Source organism: Anolis sagrei, chromosome 1, assembly GCF_037176765.1.
Source record: "Anolis sagrei isolate rAnoSag1 chromosome 1, rAnoSag1.mat, whole genome shotgun sequence".
Classification (NCBI taxonomy): Eukaryota; Metazoa; Chordata; class Lepidosauria; order Squamata; family Dactyloidae; genus Anolis; species Anolis sagrei.
In genome coordinates, this window is record NC_090021.1 from 165,156,396 (window position 1) to 165,176,834 (window position 20,439).

General features: G+C 40.7%; 1 protein-coding gene across 1 annotated transcript in view; it reads left to right on the forward strand.

Annotated features, from left to right (window-relative positions):
- The window catches only part of KIAA2012 (KIAA2012 ortholog), a 107,402-nt gene that overhangs the window by 36,493 nt on the left and 50,470 nt on the right, over positions 1 to 20,439 (forward strand). The window contains exons 8-10 of the mRNA XM_067470096.1: positions 4,028 to 4,184; positions 5,943 to 6,191; positions 9,354 to 9,485. Of these exons, the coding sequence (XP_067326197.1) occupies positions 4,028 to 4,184; positions 5,943 to 6,191; positions 9,354 to 9,485 (538 nt within the window). The remainder of the gene's footprint in view (positions 1 to 4,027; positions 4,185 to 5,942; positions 6,192 to 9,353; positions 9,486 to 20,439) is intronic.

A 20,439-nucleotide genomic window follows, 5' to 3' on the forward strand; every position in this document is an offset into this window, starting at 1 on the left:
TGCAGTGGTGGTTCTCAACCTGTGTGTCCCCAGATGTTTTGGTCTTCAGCTCCCAGAAATCCTACCAGCTGGTATACTGGCTGGGATTTCTGGGAGTTGTAGGCCAAAACACCTGGGGACCCACAAGTTGAGAACCACTGCTCTGGAGGAACCTTTCAAATAATTTTCAGGTCCCAGGGAAGCTATGCATAAAATTGCACTATATAACACCATTTGAAAAGAAATGCTGTTCCTGGTTTGAAAGTGTTATTTCCTGTTTAATTGTGCAGCACTTACTTTGAAAGTAGTTATTATATTCCATAAATTTGGTTTTGGTGGCTGCCACAAACTATGTTGAATTGGTTGTGGTGCTATGAGATATTCACTGAAAAACTATAGCAAAATATGCTGCAGGATGTCCCACAGAAACAGTTTTTGCCATTTAATAAACCTTTCCCATGTTTTTATGATAGAACCAATTAGGAAATGACATGTATAACCCAGGAACTAGTCCCTACTTCAGGAAATAAAGCCCGACTGCTCATTGGAGGGAAGAATAGTAGAGGCAAAGTTGAAGTTCTTTGGCCACATCATGAGAAGACAGGAAAGCTTGGAGAAGATAATGATGCTGGGGAAATGGAAGGAAAAAGGAAGAGGGGGCGACCAAGGGCAACATGGATGGATGGCATCCTTGAAGTGACTGGATTGGCCTTGAAGGAGCTGGGGGTGGTGATGGCAGACAAAGATTTCTGGCGTGGGCTGGTCCATGAGGTCACAAAGAGGAAGTGACTGAACGAATGAACAACAAAACAACCCAGGAACAAAGTTCTGTTACATAGTGTTATTAAACTTACCTCTCAAAAAGTAATGTTTTGCTTTTTCATTTATGTTCTCCTACAGAAACTCTAGCAACCTCTCCCAGAATTGAAGGTTTTCAGGGAATCCTGGTTGAAACCACTGTTTTTAGGCCTATTTTAGAGGACTACCTCAGATCAAGTATAGGTAGCTTCTTAAAGAAGCCTTAAGAGCACCTGTAGGTTGAAACAAGTCAGTCTTTTCCTTTCTCCTGGAGAAAATAAATGGGCTTCTAACAATAAAATGATTAAACCAATTGGCTGTAGGAGCTTCTGTCATGTTAATTCCCACACAAAAATAGATACATGATCTGAAGAAACATGAAGTAGACACCCTGCTTCTGAAGGTAGACAGCATAGATGGGCAACCAGTCTTGAAATCCCATGTGTATTTCTTTGAATCCCATGATGAAAGGAAAGAGGGATACAACAAACAGACCTTTGAAAAAATTATGGAGGACATGACCAATCTCAAAATCATATATCGACTAGAAAGTTTCACTCCAGAACAGTAATTTTCCTCCCAGACTATGACAAAAATACCTAAATAGTCTGGGGACAAAAATATCTGGACACAACGTAAAACAAGCGGAGAAGGAAGGTTTCACATTTAGCACCATTTTGGTGGCATTTGGGCTGAACTTCATGGTAGTTATAGGGAAGTCTTTTTGTAAACTAATAAGCTTCGTGACTTTTCTTCCCATTTTTTTTCTAAGACACATGCAGCTAGTCATCCATAAACAATACATATTGATAAAAAATGAAATGGTGGGAAACATATTTGATTATAACATATAGAGTTAGGAATTTTCAAGACATTGAAAATTAGTTCAACACATGTAACAAACTAGCGGCAAATACTCGGTGGTATATGAATACTGAGTCATCTTGTCTGTCTCCTGAGGAATCTGTATCACAACCAAGTAGCAACAGTAAGAACAGACCACAGAACAACAGACTGGTTCCAGATTGGGAAAGGAGTATATCAGGGCTGTATTCAACTTGTATGCAGAACACATTGTGCCACATGCGGGGCTTGAAAAACCCAGGGCTGGAGTTAAAATTGCTGGATGATATGCAGATGATATGGTATGCGGATGATACCACTTCGATGACTGAAAGCGAGGAGGAGCTGCGGAGCCTTCTAAACAAGGTGAAAGAAGAAAGTGAAAAGGCTGGGTTGCAGTTAAACATCAAAAAAGGCAAGATTACCGCAACCAAACTGATAACTGGCTAATAGAGGGAGAAAACATGGAGCCAATGACAGACTTTGTATTTCTAGGCATGAAGATTACTGCAGACATAGGAAATTAGAAGATGTTTACTTCTTGGGAGGACAGCAAGGACCAATCTCAAAAAAATAGTGAAGAGTAAGGACTTCACATGGGCAACAAAGATCCGCATAGTTAAAGCAATTGTAATCCCCGTAGTAACCTATGGATGTGAGAGTTGGACCAAAGGGAAGGCTGAGTGAAGGAAGAGAGATGCTTTTGAACTGTGTTGCTGGAGGAAAGTTCTGAGAGTGCCTTGGACTGCCAGAAGATCTAACCAATCCACACTTCAGGAAATAAAGCCTGACTGCTCATTGGAGGGAAGGATATTAGAGACAAAGATGAAATACTCCCATGACCAACGGAAAACACTAGAAGGGGTGAGCACTGACCTTGAGTTTGGGAGTTGTAGTTCACCTACATCCAGAGAGCACTGTGGACTCAAACAATGATGGATCTGGACCAAACCTGCCACAAGAACTCAATACACCCAAACACAGATGGAGTTTGGGGAAAATAGACCTTGACGTTTGGGAGTTGTAGTTACTGGGAGTTATAGTTCACCTACAATCAAAGAGCATTCTGAACCCCACCAATGACAGAATTGGGCCAAACTTCCCACACAGAACCCTCTTGACCAACAAAAAATACTCAAGGCCATCCAGTCCAACTCCATTTACCAGGGCAAGAAAACGTAATCAAAGCCCTCCTGACAAAGAGCCATCCAGCCATAGATATAGATAGATATGATTCACATACACACACAAATATAGTATCATAGATTTGAAAGGGACCCCTGAAGAAGGACAATTATATGTTGCATGTTCCAGAGTAGGCAAACCAGACACTCTCCACATCAACACTGACAAAGAAACAACAAGAAATACTGTTTACCCACAAGCAGAAAGACATTACTTATATTGGAAACCAAAATTTTCTCATTATTTTCCAGATCAACAGTCTGGGCCATAGCAACGCGTGGCAGGGGACAGCTAGTGAGCTATATAAATGAAAAACCAGACATCCAGAATCAATTTCTTTGAAATGCCTTACCCTGAGAAAGGTTGTCTAGCATACCAAGTTCTGAGAGCAGGCATGTAGCCAGGGGGGGGGGGCTCGGGGGGCTTCAGCCCCCCCCCGAAATTTTCATGGTGGTTCGCGAAAAGGCCTTAATGGTGCATTATTTAAACTGTTATGTTTATTCATATCATGATCTGATCACCATACTCAATATATCCCATATGCATGAGGGTATTGGGGTAACGATACAAAAGGTTTGCTAGGCTAGCCCCTCTTTCACTCAGACTCAGCCCCCCCCCCGAAACTCAGCCCCCCCCCGAAACCCCCCCTGAAAAAAATTCAGCCCCCCCCCCCGAAACGAAATCCTGGCTACGGGCCTGTCTGAGAGGGAAAGAGAAAGGGGCTTCTACTGTGCTTTCCCCCCACCATCTGCCATCTGAAGCATCCCTCTCATTCTGGCTAATTGTGGAGTCAATCCTGTTAAGGATTGCTTAAGGCTGCTGCCATCCCGTGCCTGTGAGGCTCACCTCTGAGTAATTATGCAATGGATCAGATTATACTGAAATCAAAGGGGCGTAAGTGTGACTAATTGGGCACTATATTGCACCCTGGCTGTTCTCACTCTGCTACAAACACAAGCACGGATTCTCCTGTACATTATTTCAAAGTGGGTGTAGCTCATCAAATGAACAAAAGCCTCACAGTTTTGGAATCAGAATTTTGTTGGGAACTCTGCCCACCTGGAGCGCCAATCCTTTACAGAGCCAGAATAAGACTGTATGGAGTATAAAGGGCTCTTTAATCCATCTGAAGTCATTTGAAATGGGTGGTGTCAAAAATGTCAAAGATGGGTGGTTTCAAGTATGTCAAATGAAATGTCTTGAAGTTTTGTTTTTCTCCTAGGTGCCAGAGATTTTCAGGTTACCTCAGATACCTGAAGACTCGCCCACAGCTCCTTGGAAACAATGTGCGGCCCGTGAACTCTCAAAGGAACTTGTGGTCCTTCCATTGCTGGTTCATGTGGGAAGGGAGACTCAGGACAAAGTGAAAAGGCTGAAAGGTACAACTGCGCCATGGACGACTGGTACAGGTGTATCACGGCGATTCAGTCAAAGAAAACTCTTCCATTCTGTTCACCATCAGCTCCTGTTATGTGCTTTAAACAACTTTCATTGAATAGGCTTGTTTTAATTGGCCTACACCCAGCAAAGTTAGAAAATGTACATGCATCAAAGGCAGTCTCTGTGTTCACTTCAAAGGGTTCTGCCCTCGTCTTGTCAAACTAGAAACCATGTTCTCCTTGGTGTAAAACACAAGCAGGCTCAATAGAACGAGAAGACAGTTGCCCTCGGTCTCCCACCATGCCCTATCTATGGCTTTATCTTTTGGGGGTTTGACATGGCCGTTTCCCTGCAAGACTGTTTTACGGTTTTGATGTTTGCTGATGTATTGTTTTAATTATGATTTATGTTCAATTGTGGTTTTATTATTGTAATTGTTATGTAGTGGCTCATTGTAAGCCATCCTGAGTCCCCCTTTGGGGGTAAAGAAGTGATGGGGTAGAAATACCATAAATAAATAAATAAATAAATAAATAAATAAATAAATAAATAAATAAATAACATGTAGAGCCAAATGCCATCAGTTTTATAGCCAAAAGCCAAAAGAGCTTCACCTACTCACATGAAAGGAAAGTATGGGGAATCCCAGAGTAATAAATTAAATTTAAATCTTCCTTGTGGGGAAGATCTAAAGCAGCCCAACAGAGGAAAAACATACAACAAAAACTGAAAATGGTCTAACTGCTGGGGTTAAAAATGGAAGACATGATATAAGTGGAGAGAAGTTGAAGATCATGGAAAAGACCATGTGTGATTGACTGGAAGAGTAAACTAGAGAGGTCTACACTGCAAGATTTTGTTGCTAGTCCCACTTGTCACTGTTCTTTGTGTACTCCTGGTTTGTGTTGGCTAGGGACAATGGAAGCCATAGTTCCATGCAATGCTGCTCCAAGCAGTACTCCATTGACTGCCAGTCCCTAGAAAGATTCCAAAAAAGAAATGAGATATTGTACCCAATGGAAACAAATGGGCTGCCAGAATCACCGCACATGGTGGTGAATCCGACGGTGGCCTTTGGAAGAGGGACATGGGAAACCCATTTCCCCATGCCCCACATTGCCCAAATCACCCGTTGCCCCATCCCATCAGGGGAAGCATTGTCCACCTGGCTTATCCCCATTGACATCTATTCGACATGGGAAACCACCACAGCGGAATGTACCGATTTACCTATACTGTTACAATGGATCCCCGCTGGAAGTTTATCTATGTCATGGGATAGAAGCTGTCAAGCTCCATCATAGAAGTATAGGTGAACCAGCACATTCACTAAAAGTATATCATGTGATGAGGTGTATAGTTTGAGTACGTGGCACCCAGGGAGGGGGGATAACTTTCAATCCCCCACTTCAGATGTCGTGAAAAGCATTGCTCTAACAAATCAGGAGGCATCGGGTTGAGGGAGGTTGTTATTCAGATTTGAGTTTATTGGTACTGATCTATGAATTGTTGCACATATTGTGCAGGTAGCAGGGCTCAGGTTGCATTGCAGCAGGTGGTCTGTAGTTTGCTCTTCTCCACACTCGCATGTCATCTCTACACTTGCATATGAAGTTCGGCAGTCTTTTCTTGTTTGGTAAGAGTTCAATCATAAGTTTCTGAAAAGGTCCTCTAGCCATTGTGTGAGAGAAAATACTTTTCAGATGGATGAAATGTTCATTAGTTAACTTCTATTATTTTTCTTTCTTACATTTCAGGAACATGCAGTAATGAACTACAGTCTATGACTGATAGCTGTAATAAGCACTTGACCCTTTTGCAAAATGATCTCATTTTGGAGTCAGACCATAAAAGGGAGCAAGAGCAGATGACGAGCAGTCAGATTACAGATACTTCCCAAGTCAGTTTCACCTTACCTCCCATAAATAACAAAGATTATGCTCTCGGTACAAAGAAGATAAGGAAGACAGAGGTGTGTTCTGAAAATAACCACAAGTATGAAAGAGGTGAGTTACTCCAGATAGACAAAACCTTGTTTTGAGTGAGGACAATAGGTCAGTTAGTTAATAGTAGCTGGACAAGTTGTTTCTTGGCACTCCAACTCCCAGATTGCATGGCCATTGGCTATTTTGGCTGGTACTTTATGGGAACTATAGTCAAAAAGTGTAATTTGTGGGACTTCTGGTAGAAGAACACATGCTTTGCATGTAGAATGTCCCAGGTATAGTCTTCTGCAGTATCACAAGGATGGGAAGGATGTAGGGCTGGAAAGAACAGATTTAAGATGGCTTACTTAAGGCTGATTTAGTGTACAGACCACCCTACATTGAGAAGGAGGAGGAAACAATTCCTGTCTACATTTGTTTTATCATGTTAGAAGAGACTTGAGAACATACTGCAAGTTGCTTCTGGTGTGAGAGAATTGACTGTGTATAGAGACGTTGCCCAGGCGATGCTCGGATGTGTTACCATCCTGCTGGGAGGCTTCTCTCATGTCCTCGCAAGCTAGAGCTAACAGATGGGAGCTTGCCCCATTTTGCGGATTCAAACCGGCAATCTTTAGGTTAGCAACCCAACCTTCAGGTCAGCAGTCCAGCCATCAAAAGGGCTGGACTAAAAACTAAAACAAGTGTTTTTAGTTTGTTGACACTGTGGCTCCTCTGTCTACTTTAAATATTGGGAAAGTAGCATCATTGACTTGCCTGATGGTGATATTTATTTATATCCTGCTTTTTCTCTCTAAAAAGTGGCCAAGAAGACTAAAAGCAATACAATGTGTAATTTAAAACTGAATACATATGAACACTTTAGAAATTAAGCAGAAGTTGTAAGTTTTACTACCAATTGAAGAAAAAAAAACAATTAGCTTGGGTTCATAATGTGGGTGTATTTAATGCCCCTTTACAACATTATGAACAATTTAAAACCATCAAATGTTTTCTACAAGTACACAGGTGTATTTGCCACAATGCAATTGTGCCATAAACCTAAACTTGGTTTAATTATTGTTGTTTCCTTCTCCCCTACAATCCATAGGAAGTATAATTTTGTCAGTTTGAGACTGTCCAGTGTCAACAAACTAAAAACACTTGTTGTTGAGTGCTTTCAAGCTGTTTCCAATTTACAGCAGCATTAAGGGACCTTATCACAAGGTTTTATTGGCAAGGTATTTTCAGAGGTGGGTTGGGTTTGCCTTCCTCTGAGAGATTGGGATTTGTCCAGGGTCACCCAATCTGTATCCATGGATGAAAGGATATTTAAACCAGTGTTTATCAGACTTCTTAATGCCGCAACCCCTTAATACAGTTTGTCATGTTGTGGTCAGAGGCGTCCCTAGGTAATTTTCAACAGTAAGCAAACTATTTTGGTGCCCCCCCCCCCAACCAATCACTGATATATATTTTCTGTTCGTCGTGGGAGTTGGTGGAGTTCAGAATGCTATTTGATTGTAGGTGAACTATACATCCCAGTAACTACAACTCGCATATGTCAAGGTCTATTTTCCCCCAAGAGTGCCTCAAGAAAGCCCCTGGGCAAAATCAACTATACTGCAAATGCTTACTTTGCGTAATGGGTTGAGCCGCCCCTGGTTGTGGTGACCCTCAACCATAAAATTATTTTTGTTGCTACTTGGTAATTGTAATTTTGCTACTTTTATGAATCATAATGTAAATATCTGATATGCAGGATGTATTTTCATTCACTGGACCAAATTTGGCACAAATACTCAATATGCCCAAAAGTGAACATTGGTGCAGTTTGGGGGACTTGACATTTGGGAGTTGTAGTTGCTGGGATTTATAGTTCACCTACAATCAAAGAGCATTCTGAACCCCACCAATGATAGAATTGGACCAAACTTCCCACAACGAAACCCCCATGACCAATAAAAAATACTGTGTTTTCTGATGGTCTTTAGTGACACCTCTGACACCCCCTCGCGACCCCCCCAGGGGTCTCGACCCCCAGGTTGAGAAACACTGATTTAAACCCTAGTCTTCAGAGCTGTAGCCCAGCAGTCAAAATACAATACCATGTTGGCTCAAAAGCACAAACTGGAGAATGTGGACATTAATTCTGCTAATTTTCATATTCTAAGTGAAGCTTCTACCATTTAATCACACTCCTTTACCATTTCAGAATTACCCAGAAAAAGTCATAACTGTTGAAATTTAGTTGTTTATTTATTTATTTATTTATTTATTTATGAGCCAGTTTTATATAGCAGTTTGGGTATTGAACTAAAATTCTGGGAGACCAGAGTTCAGTTTCCCATTCAACCACAGAAACCCATTGGGTGACCTTGGAAAACCTCAGCCTCAGTGGAAGACAATGGCAAACTCCCTCAATTGGTTCTCGTTCGGATTGCTCAACAACAATGTTTACTTATTATATTTCTATCCCATTTTTATAAACAAACAAACAAGACTATGAATGTGAAGAAGCAAATCTTAGGCAAGTCATTATTATTTTGGGTTGTTGTAGGTTTTTTTCGGGCTATATGGTCATGTTGTAGAGCAGTGGTTCTCAACCTGGGGTCCCCAGATGTATTTGGCCTACAACTCCCAGAAATCCCAGCCAGTTTACCAGCTGTTAGGATTTCTGGGAGTTGAAGGCCAAAAACATCTGGGGACCCCAGATTGAGAACCACTGTTCTAGAGGCATTCTCTCCTGATGTTTCGCCTGCATCTATGGCAAGCATCCTCAGATATATCCTCAGTGCCTCAGAGGATGCTTGCCATAGATGCAGGTGAAATGTCAGGAGAGAATGCCTCTAGAACATAGCCATATAGTCCAAAAAAACCTACAGCAACCCAGTGATTCCGGCCATGAAAGCCTTCAACAATACATTATTATTATTTAGATTTTTTGCCATAATCTCACAACCAGCATAGATATGGGTGTTGTAGTCCAAAGAAACAACATTTTACAGTTTTACTGTGTACATAAATATTAAATGAAAGTGAAATAATGGAATGTATCAGAAAGAAGCCGTGAGAAGTACAGATCCATGTTGGAGCCTAGCAAAACTTCAATTCCCAGTCCATTGGTGAGATCTAAGGTTGTTTCCTAGGCCTTCAAAAGAGCAGGGAATTTGGTTTTCAGGCGGTACATTTTGATAACATTATTCTCTGGGGCCCCCTTCCCTTTCCTCTCTCCTTCTAAAGAATACCATAAAGACACTTCACTCAGCAGCCCCATCAAGTGTCCTGATAGAGAAATCATCTGTCCGTCACTCTTGGGATCCATCCAAGCTACTGATGATCCTCGGCAATTTGGCTTAATTCCAGATGAAGAAGGTAAGGACAGAAAATGTACTGTAGTCTCTTATCCAAAAGGAACAGATCACACGTATAACTTAAATGTCAGACAAAATAAGTAGGTTGGCCAATCAAATTGTTTTGCTTAGACAATACTACTTGTGTTAGTACAAAACAACTACAAGGATATGCATGTGTGTGTGTGTGTGTGTGTGTGTGTGTATGTTTTTTTGGCACGTGCCCAATGCAAGTGTATTTTTATCTTCATGTTAGCAATTCTTTAAAGAAGAAGGCAGCTCATTTATAATCTGGTCAGGTCTTTCTTCTGAGTTTCAGCCGGCCAATATGAGTCACTCAAGCTTCGGAGAGGCACTTTGATGCAATCCCCCGAATCTGACTGACATGTTTTTGGTTTATCAAGAAGAAGGGAACATATTGTTGAATGGCTTTTTGCCCCACCACCCTCTTCACACGCGTATACACACACACGCGTATACACCCACAATGGGCAGAGCATTTATGTGCCTTTGCTGACAATCCAGGCACCAACATTGTCCTGCAGGAGCAAATTGAATGGCAGAACACATGCCAATAATTACAGATTCCCTCATAGAATCATAGAATCAACGAGTTGGAAGAGACCTCATGGGCCATCCAGTCCAACCCCCTGCCAAGAAGCAGGAATATTGCATTCAAATCACCCCTGAGAGATGGCCATCCAGCCTCTGTTTAAAAGCTTCCAAAGAGCTGGATACATGATCAGTACCAATCCCTGGATACATGATCAGTACCAATCATGGCATTGCATGCTGACAATCATCTCCCAACTGGTCAATGTGCAGAAATAGCCACACAATATAGAATCACTGTAAAGTTTCCTGTAGAGTCATTTTACCTACCACACAAGCAGAACACCAGCTGGTAGATATGAAGGCATCATAATAAGAGTATGCTTACCTGTGCAGATGCAAACACAACACAGAGACAAAAGTCTAGCATCTGTCAGGGGTGCTTTGAATGTGCTTTTTCTGATTCTTGGCAGGGGGTTGAACTGGATGACCCATGAGGTCTCTTCCAACTCAATGATTCTATTACTCTATCTGATGCTCCATGTTTCTGGGACACAAGTGATGAAGTCTTCTTGTAGTACAAGCAGTATAACCATCTTGCAGTACCATCAACAACCATCCTCTGAATTGAGAAACAAATAAGCCACACAGAGAATAAAAATAATAATAAAAATAATAGTAATAATAAGAATAATAAATTTATTTCTTACCCGCCTCTCATTATGGCTCAAGGCAGGTCACAGCACAGTCAAAACATACAAACATTGCAAACATTCTATAAAGCTGAACATTCCCATCAGTTCTCCCAGATCTTGGAAGAGTTACTTTCAAAATGTAATTCTCCAAACTGTTTCATGGGACTCTTGAACTTGTCGTCCAAAAAGCAAGTTTTCCAAACTCTGTTGCTTCCAGCCAGATCCACAATGGTGTTAGACTGGAGGCATCCAATAAGGCATGTTTTGATTGCTTGCATATTATTATCACTATTGACACAAAAGCACAGTAAGTCACAGCAAATGAGATCTATATGCTGGATTTCGTATCACAAAATCACAAGTCGGACACTTCCCAAGCGTCTAGGACTGTGTGATGTATTTTCGAATGATGTGTGCAGATCCAAGTATGGTGGCCTTTTGCAGTTGACCTATTATGATTTTGTAGATGTTTATTGTTTCCAAATGCTGGCTGAGATCTTTTGGCACGGCACCCAGTGTGCCAATGACCACTGGGACCACCTGTACTGGTTTATGCCAGAGCCTTTGCATATTATTATTATTATTATTATTTGAAATACAACAAGATTAGTACACAGCAAACAAGAACATTATTATTATTATTATTATTATTATTATTGTTATTATTATTATTATTAGAAACATAACAAGATTAGTACACAGCAAACAAGATCACTATGCCGGCTGTTGTATTGGATCACACATCGAACACTTGCCAAGTGTCTAGAACTGTGTGAAGTATCAGCGAATAATGCATGCAGATCCCGGTAGGGTGGCCTTTTGCAGCTGACAGACTGTAATTTTGTCAGCGCTGATTGTGTTTAAGTGCAGGCCAAGGTCTTTAGGTACTGCACCCAGTGTGCCGATCACCATTGGGGCCACTTTTATTGTTGTTGTTATTATTACTATTATTATTATTTCTTACCCACCTCTCCTTATGACTCGAGGTGGGTAACAGAACTAGGGTTGCCAGTTACAGATAAGAACTAGGGTTGCTAGTATTAATAAGACACAAGCCTCCTGTAGCTTTAAGAGTTGTGTAGAAGAGGGAATTTCAATTGGCCTTATTTGTTGTGCAATGACAACCACCCCACTATGCAGCTATTACACCAGCCAACACACATTTTGGTGCCTCAAATGTTAGACCTGTTTCTGGGTTTATGTTACCTGCTGATTCCAAAAATGGTGCCAGTTTTCCCCTATCAGCTTTAGTTGCAGTACACATGTCATCTACCAGTTGCCGTGTGTCATGATAACAATGTCTAAGAAAGTAGAGCTGATGCAGTCCATCCAGTTCAGTTTTCTGAATCAGAGCCAGGAACAGGTCTGAAAACCAATTTCAAGGGTATTTGTCTAAGCTTCATTTTCTTACTTTATTGATGTAAAAATATGCAGCCTCATTTACATTGGGGTCACCATACATAGATTATGGAGGCCTGAAATCTTTCTTTTCTAAGCATTTCACTCCCTGAATTAGCCCACTCTTCGTATGTGTTCATATGCTTTCAAGTCCCCAGTTGACTTTATGATGACTTAATGAATGTTCTTAGGCAAAGAGATAGTTGTGCCAGTTTCTTGCTCTGAAATATAGCCTGGGTATTCATTGGTGGTTTCTCATCCAAGTACTAGCCAACTAGTACTTCTTAGATTCCAAAATCAGGGGATTTCATCCAAAGTGTAGCCTTTCAGATGTTGTTGGATCACAGTTCCCATCAACTCTGGTGAGCATGACCAATGAAAAGGAATTCTGGTAGTTGCAACACAACACTCAGGGCCCTTCCACACAGCCCTATATCTCAGAATATCAAGGCAGAAAATCCCACAATATCTGCTTTGAATTGGATTATCTGAGTGCACAGTGCCATATATTCCAGTTTAAAGGATTTTATTCAGCTGTGTGGAAGGGGCCTCAGAGGCCTACAGCTGCCCATCTTGGTTGGGCAAATGTTGGAGTTAGGAGGCCTTGTTGGCTCCCAGAACACCTTAGAGCAGTGGTTCTCAACCTGTGGGTCCCCAGGTGTTTTGGCCTACAACTCCCAGAAATCCCACCCAGTTTACGAGCTGTTAGGAATTCTGGGAGTTGAAGGCCAAAATATCTGGGCACCCACAGATTGAGAACCACTGCCTTAGAGGGCTAGAAACCACACATACAAACAAATATTATTTTTGCCCCAGAAATCTTTGGGGTAAGGACAAGTTTCCATCCAGTTCATTCTGATCTGCTGTCAAAACAACATTGTTCCTCTTCACTGTTTGTACTGTAGATCCCTGATAGTAGCATACCTTTTAAGATAAGAAACTGGTTTCCCAACTCCCCCTTTTTAGCCCTTGCACAGCAGGAATATAGAGCCTACATACTCCAAAGGTACCAGATCCCGTTTGATCTTAGAAGGTAAGCAGCTCAGCCATAGTTAGTAGTCGGACGAGAGACCACCAAGGAATACTAGATGCTGTAGGCTGTATTCAGAGAAAAGAAATGCAAGTATTCCTGGGCTAAGAAAACCCTATGACATTGATGATATTACATGCACTTTAAAGATACACATACAAACATTTTGCACACTTCTGGTCCAGAGGAAAGGTGTTAAGAATAGTGAAGAGAAAAGGAAGCTTTTTCTTTGAAAAAAACTTGGTTTTGGGTCGGATTGGAGTGGGATCAAGGAACAGTGTTTTTAAAATGCAGTTTCTCTTCTCCAAATCTTCAGCTTGACTTGTTAAGATCCTGCTCAGGGAATACTTAGCCATAGTCATTAGAGAATGGAGAGGCCTGGGGCTTTGATCATTGCCCATAATGCTGCAGCCCTGAATCCGTTATGTTTCCTGGCTCAAGCAGTGAGATTGCACAGCTTGAGCAATTAAATTCTCAATTCTTTGGCTATGTTTGATGGATTATAGTAATGGCTTGGTTCATTAATGCTCGGGCTTGCCTTTGTACTGCTCTTCCTAGGAAAAAAGTGGCCATGTAGATATGCAGCTCCCAGTCCCCAGAAGCAGTCTCGCTTGCGGGCCTGACCAAAACAGAAGATATTCTCCAAAAGCTATTGTATTCCAGGAAGTCTCATGCATACCCTGCCACATTTTATCTGACATCCTGGTTTTTCAACTAGTTTTAAATTGTCCCCATTTTCTCCACTCAATTCCAAGCATTATTTCTTTTTTCATTTTTACAGAAGCTTAGTCATGGGCAAATTGTAGTCTGAGTTAAACATGAGTCACTACCACGTGCCGGGTGGTCACACAGCCCTTAACGCAATCTTGCCAGATGGAAGAAACAGCAAATTGGAAGTCAATATAGTTGAGCAAGACCAACAATGGTGTTTCTAATGTGCGCAGTCAATAACCTGGCTGTCACAATTTCACTAGTTCCAGCTTTGAACATTTTTCAAGGGTAGTCCCATGTAGAACACAGTAAAGTCATCTTGAAGAGGAGGTAATTAAGGTGTGAATCCCAATGGCCAGATCTGTCTTCCCAAGGAAAGGATGCAACCGATGCACTAGCCAAAACTGGGCCTTCCAGGATGCAAAGATACAGAATGGGGGACAATGCCTGGCTCGAGAGCAGCACTTGTGAAAAAGATCTTGGAGTCCTTGTGGACAACAAGTTAAACATGAGACAAAAATGTGATGTGGCGGCAAAAAAAGCCAATGGGATTTCTTAGCCTTTCCCTTCCCTTCCCCTTCCCCTTTCTCTTTCCCATTCCTTTCCTTCTCTTCCTTCCTTCATCAGCCATCTTTTAGTTTTGGGAGTTGGCTCTTCAGGCTTTTACCAAGAGGAAGTAGAGAATCAACAGAGGAAGCTGGGAAGAATCCCACAGGGCCAACATTAGCACTCAGGAATGAGGGACGAACACCAGAGCTCATGAGTCCCACAGAAATCCCCATTTGCTGACATTGGCTTTGCTTTACATTTTTCTCTGTTTTCAAAAATGTAAAAGCTAATGCTCTGAAGAGAATGCTGCATCACATGCCATCTCACAATGTCTAGGATACTTGTAGACCTTGATGCAGCTAGAAACTGACACAGTTCAAGTATCTCTTGTCTGAAATGCTTGGGATCAGAAGTGTTTTGGATTTTAGATTTATTTTTATTTATTTGGATTTTGGAAAATTTGCATATAATTAATGTAATATCTTGGAAATAGGTCCCAAATCTAAATACAACATTTATTTTATATTTCATATGCACTTTAAGTGCCTGAAGGTAATTTAATACACAATAATTTAAAGAATTTTGAGCATAAATCAAAGTGTCATTCCATCACGTCCTGAGTCCCCCTTGGGAGTTGAGAAGGAACGGGATAGAAATACTGGAAATAAATTAAATAAATAAATCAGAAAGCAAATGTGTGAACGGTCCACGTGAACAATTTTGGATGTCAGATTTATGGATAAGGGACGTTCAACCTATATTAATAAGGGGTAGATGGGCAGGTTTTGGGCCACCTTGTGCCATTCCGGATCTGTGCATCTACAGTTAGGTTCAAGAGCTGAAATTCTGGTAGAGTTGATTGCGAATGCTGCCTCCATATTTCTCAAGCATCTCAACCTCTCCCGCATTTTATTTGTGTCTCTATCTACCACTGACCTTAATGCAATTGAATAAATAATGTGAAGTCATTTTTAAAATTTTATATTTTAAGGACAAATCCCCCCCCCTTACATTACCAGATTTTTTTGTGAGGGTTGCGCTGCAGTCAGTCAAACTAAAAATAACACTTATTATGCTTTTCCCCCTTCTCCATTTTTTAGCCAGAATATACTTCAAGCTCAATATTCATTAATGAATGTCTTCTGATTTTTCATGCTCTAGAGCATCTACCCTTGAACTCATGGCAAACAATTAACATTTAATTAAGTCTTCACAGCAGGGTGTTCATTCCTCTAAAATCCAGTGGTAGCATGTTTACACAAAATCCTTCCTTCTCTGCTGCTTTCTATTTAATCATGGTTACCTTTATCTACACTCCTTCTGGGTTGCAAATATTTCCACTAAGATAAACAGGATCTGGCGAAACAATATAATCCTCAGCCTGATAAAAGCAGACACTGTGAGTAGTTAAAGACCTTTGTTTTTCACATATCTTATTTACCAAAATTGGAAACAATGGCGGTTATTTACAGACCATTTGTATGTCACTTTAGTCATAATGAGATTTTAGATAGGCTATCTTTCCTGGATTTTTTTTTTTTTTTGCAACAATGTGTTCATACCCCTGACGTGTTCTCTATTCTATATTGGGAGGTCACAGCTGGATGACTCAAATTATTTTTGAGATCTAAAACACTATCCCCTGCTTTGCTTCATGGCAGCACTTACCACGGGGTCAAGTAGAGTCCCTTACTCCAAGAAGAACGAAGTAGAGAGATGTTTTACATTTCCATATGTTCAGGGCCATCCTTGACTCCAGCAGTTCCCTCTGTGGTGAATAGCTGCACCTCCAATACATCTCCAGTGCCAGAAATACAGCTTAATGGTGTAACATTAGAAAATGTTGATCATTTCCGCTATCTTGGCAGCCACCTCTCCACAAAAGTCAACATTGACACTGAAATACAACACTGCCTGAGCTCTGCGAGTGCAGCTCTTTTTCCGAATGAACCAGAGAGTGTTTGAGGACTGGGACATCCGTAGGGATATCAAGGTGCTTGTTTATAAAGCTATTGTCCTCCCAACCCTGCTATAGGCCTGCGAAACACGGACTGTCTACAGACGTCACATGCAACTCCTAGAACGATTCCATCAGCGCTGCCTCCGGAAAATCCTGCAAATCTCTTGGGAAGACAGGCGGACAAATGTCAGCGTGCTGGAAGAAGCAAAGATCACCAGCACTGAAGCAATGGTACTCCGCCATCAGCTCCGCTGGACCGACCACGTTGTCCGGATGCCCGACCACCGTCTCCCAAAGCAGTTGCTCTACTCCGAACTCAAGAACAGAAAGCGGAATGTTGGAGGACAGGAAAAGAGATTTAAAGATGGGCTCAAAGCCAACCTTAAAAACTCTGGCATAGACACTGAGAACTGGGAAGCCTTGGCCCTTGAGCTGGAGGTCAGCTGTGACCAGCAGTACTGTAGAATTTGAAGAGATATGAATGAAGGGCAAAGGAGAGAAACGTTCAAAGATGAAGGTGTGTCAAGCCAACCCTGATCGAGACTGCCTTCCACCTGGAAACCAATGCCCTCACTGTGGGAGAAGATGCAGATCAAGAAGAGGGCTCCACAATCACCTACGGACCCACCAGTACACTGATCTTGGAAGACTATCCTACTCAGACAACGAGGAATCGCCTAAGTAAGTAAGTAAGTAAGTAAGAACAGCTGCAGTAAAGTCTTTCCTCCAACTTGGTTATCTGAAAATCCTTTCCAATGGAGAGGCCAGGAATTACAACTGATACTTTCTATTCTACATACAAACCATGCTGAACCCTTAGGAGACACAATGGGACACTTTAATGGTTCAAAGGGGCAGTTTTCCCCACACACAGGCCAAACAAAACAACCAAACACCCCATTCCCATGGGAAATGAGTGGAACCCAACTTTTGGCATGGGTTGGAGGCATTTGTGATTTTAACCAGTGCGCTAAGCCCTAAGGTCTTTTGAGAGGTGCATCACAATTCCTGGGAGTACATCTCACACTCTTTTGCTCCCCCAAAAGGCCAGTTGAAAGGAAAGTATGGTATTGAGGCTATTTTGGGGGCCCAGTTTGCATTTCAGCTATCCCCTCTTAGGTCAACAAATGTCAGAAAGCAAAGAACATCAACAGGGTGTCATTTGTGGACCTGAATAGGAAGAGTTAGAAAATGTACGGCCTCAGAACTGCATGCAGCCCCTACAGCTGGTTTTAAGGCACCTAGGTTTTTTTTTTACAGGTTCACCTGGGTTTAAAACCACAGGGAGGGTGAAGTTGTGATGAAATTCTTCCTAGACTCCCTTAAGGGATCAATTTTCATAGAAAAAATATAAACTATTTAAAGCAGGGGTCTTCAAACTTTTTAAACAGAGAGCCAGGTCACAGTCCCTCAAACTGTTGGAAGGCCGGATTATAATTTGAAAAAAATGAATGAATTCCTATGAGCACTGCATGTATCTTATTTGTAGTGCAAAAAAACACTTTAAAACAACACAATATTTAAAATGAACAGTTTTAAGAAATATAAACTTAAAAGACAAGTTCCACCTTGTCTCCTGTGCTATCTTAATAATATAATATAATATAATATATTGTATAAGCATATAATATTTATAATATTATAATGTAATACAATATAATACTACTAATAATACTAATATGATATTATATATTATATATTTTATATTACATGTAATATTACTAATAATATTACAATATAATGGTATAGTACAATATAGTATTATATAATACTAATATTATACTATGCTAATAATATAATTTATTGTATGTATATATATCTTGTAAGCCGCTCTGAGTCCCCTTCGGGGTGAGAAGGGCAACATATAAATGTCGTAAATCAATAAATAGTATTTCAATGGGAAGTGTGGGCCTGCTTTTGGCTGATGAGATAGAATTGTTGTTGTCATGTTGTGTGCTTTCAAGTCGTTTCAGACTTAGGTTGACCCTGAGCGAGGGCCGGGTAAATGACCTTGGAGGGCCGCATCCAGCATCCCCGGGCCTTAGTTTGAGGACCCCTGATTTAAAGTATGGAGTGCTTCAGAAACCCTGCCCATTGATTTTTCTTAAGTGTTATTTTTTTTTCACAATATAGAGTAGGGAGGTAGGAGAAGGAAGGTAGGATGTATTCATGTTATTGTTAGTAATTTAATAGATTGGTTTCATAGATTTAAACACATTTCTGGAGGGTGGTGAGGAGGGCAGGTAAGGAACCTTTTAAAACATTATATTGCATTACATTCAGTTTTTGGTCTCTGTTACCCTAACATTCATTGTTTGCACTACTAAAAAATTGGGAAGTCTATGTTTCTTCTATGTCCTTTAAACCTATTAACTATCTCTTCTTATGCTGAATCTTGGATTCCAGTTGGTTATCTTCTTTCCTTTTCTGCTTGAATATTCTTCTTGGTTGTTTCTGTTTAGTTGTTTCTTTTTATTGTCAAACTGTTCTTAGAAAACTCTTACTTAAACCTATTTGTTATTAAGTTAGTATTATAAGTACTTGTTGTGGTGGTTGTGGTGGTGCAGCGGGTTAAACCGCTAAGCTGCAGAACTTGCTGACCGGAGTGTTGGCTGTTCGAATCTGTGGGACGGGGTGAGTTTCCATTGTTAGCCCCAGATTCTGTCCACCTAGCAGTTCAAAAATATGCAAGTGTGAGTAGATCAATAGCTACTTTTTCTGCAGAAACATAACAGTGTGTATGCCAAACATAAATTGATTTTTGTGTATAATTTGAATCACATCTCAATGACATTTCATTACATATGTGTATACAAATATAGAAATTCCAAAAAAATAATAATCTGAAATCCAAAACATTTCTAGTCCCAAGCATTTAGGAAAAAGGGATATTCAACCTGTACTATTACTTCAGTTACAGTTACACTATGTAGTGGTTTCATATACTGGGAATCTGTTCCTTCCCATGCTTGGGTGATACTGTCGTAAATGGTTCTTAATTGGAATTATTGTCCTCTTTGATTTAAAAAAAATGTTATCTCTTGCTTTTATTTGAATGTGTGTGAGGTCTTTCGTTTGCTATAAAGACATGGGATAGAGGGGGAGAATCTAGTGAGTATTGTCTCTGAAAAGCCCTCCTGAAATTTTTCTCATTCTTGTAACCCTTTTTAACAGAACAAGCTCAGGACTTAAAACACACAATCCTAAATCTGTGCCATTCTTTCACGACTTAAAAGTGGAATCCACTATCTTTGGAGTGCTTTGGAGTCAGATTAATCCTGACTCTCTGTTAATCTTGTTTAAAGCACTGCAGCGAAGTGAAGAAAAGGTATTTCCCAGACAATCCTTCACCACCACCCCCATGTTAAACATACAGCTGTTGCTTGGATCACTTCCAGACAAGGCTTTTGTCATGGAGACACCCTGTCTCCTTCACATAATTTTAGGAAGGTTCACATAACATCACCTTCCATTTGTAACCCTCCCCCATCTCTTTCCACATTTCCTTCCATGTTGTTCCTTAGCACCAAAAAAATCAGGAAAGAAAGATGAAATGGCTGCATACCATCTTTTAGTACTAGTGAGAGCCCTCAAGAAACATTAATAACACTATGTAACAAAATTTGAGGAAAAAATCTGTTCCTGGTTTGAAAGTGTTATTTTCTGTTTAATTGTGTGGTACTGACTTCGAAAGTAGTTGTTACACTCTAGAAACTTTGTTTTTGTGGCTGCCATAAACTATGTTGCATTGATTGAGATTCAATGAGATATTCATTGAAAAATTAGAGTAAAATGTGCTGCAAGGTGTCCACAAAAACAAAGTTTTCCCATGTTTTCATGCTAGAAACAATTAGGAAATGACATTTATAACTCAGGAACAAAAATCATGTTACGTAGTTCAGAGGAATCCAGGTATCACATGTGCCTCTTATGGGGAAATGCACTTCCCAGTGGACAAAGATAATTTGGTTATGGTGGTTATTTGGTTATTTTGATCTTCGTCCAGCACCTTATGGCTCTGAATGTTTGCCAATTGTTGTAAACCACCCTGAGTCCCTACAGGGAGATAGGACGGGATATA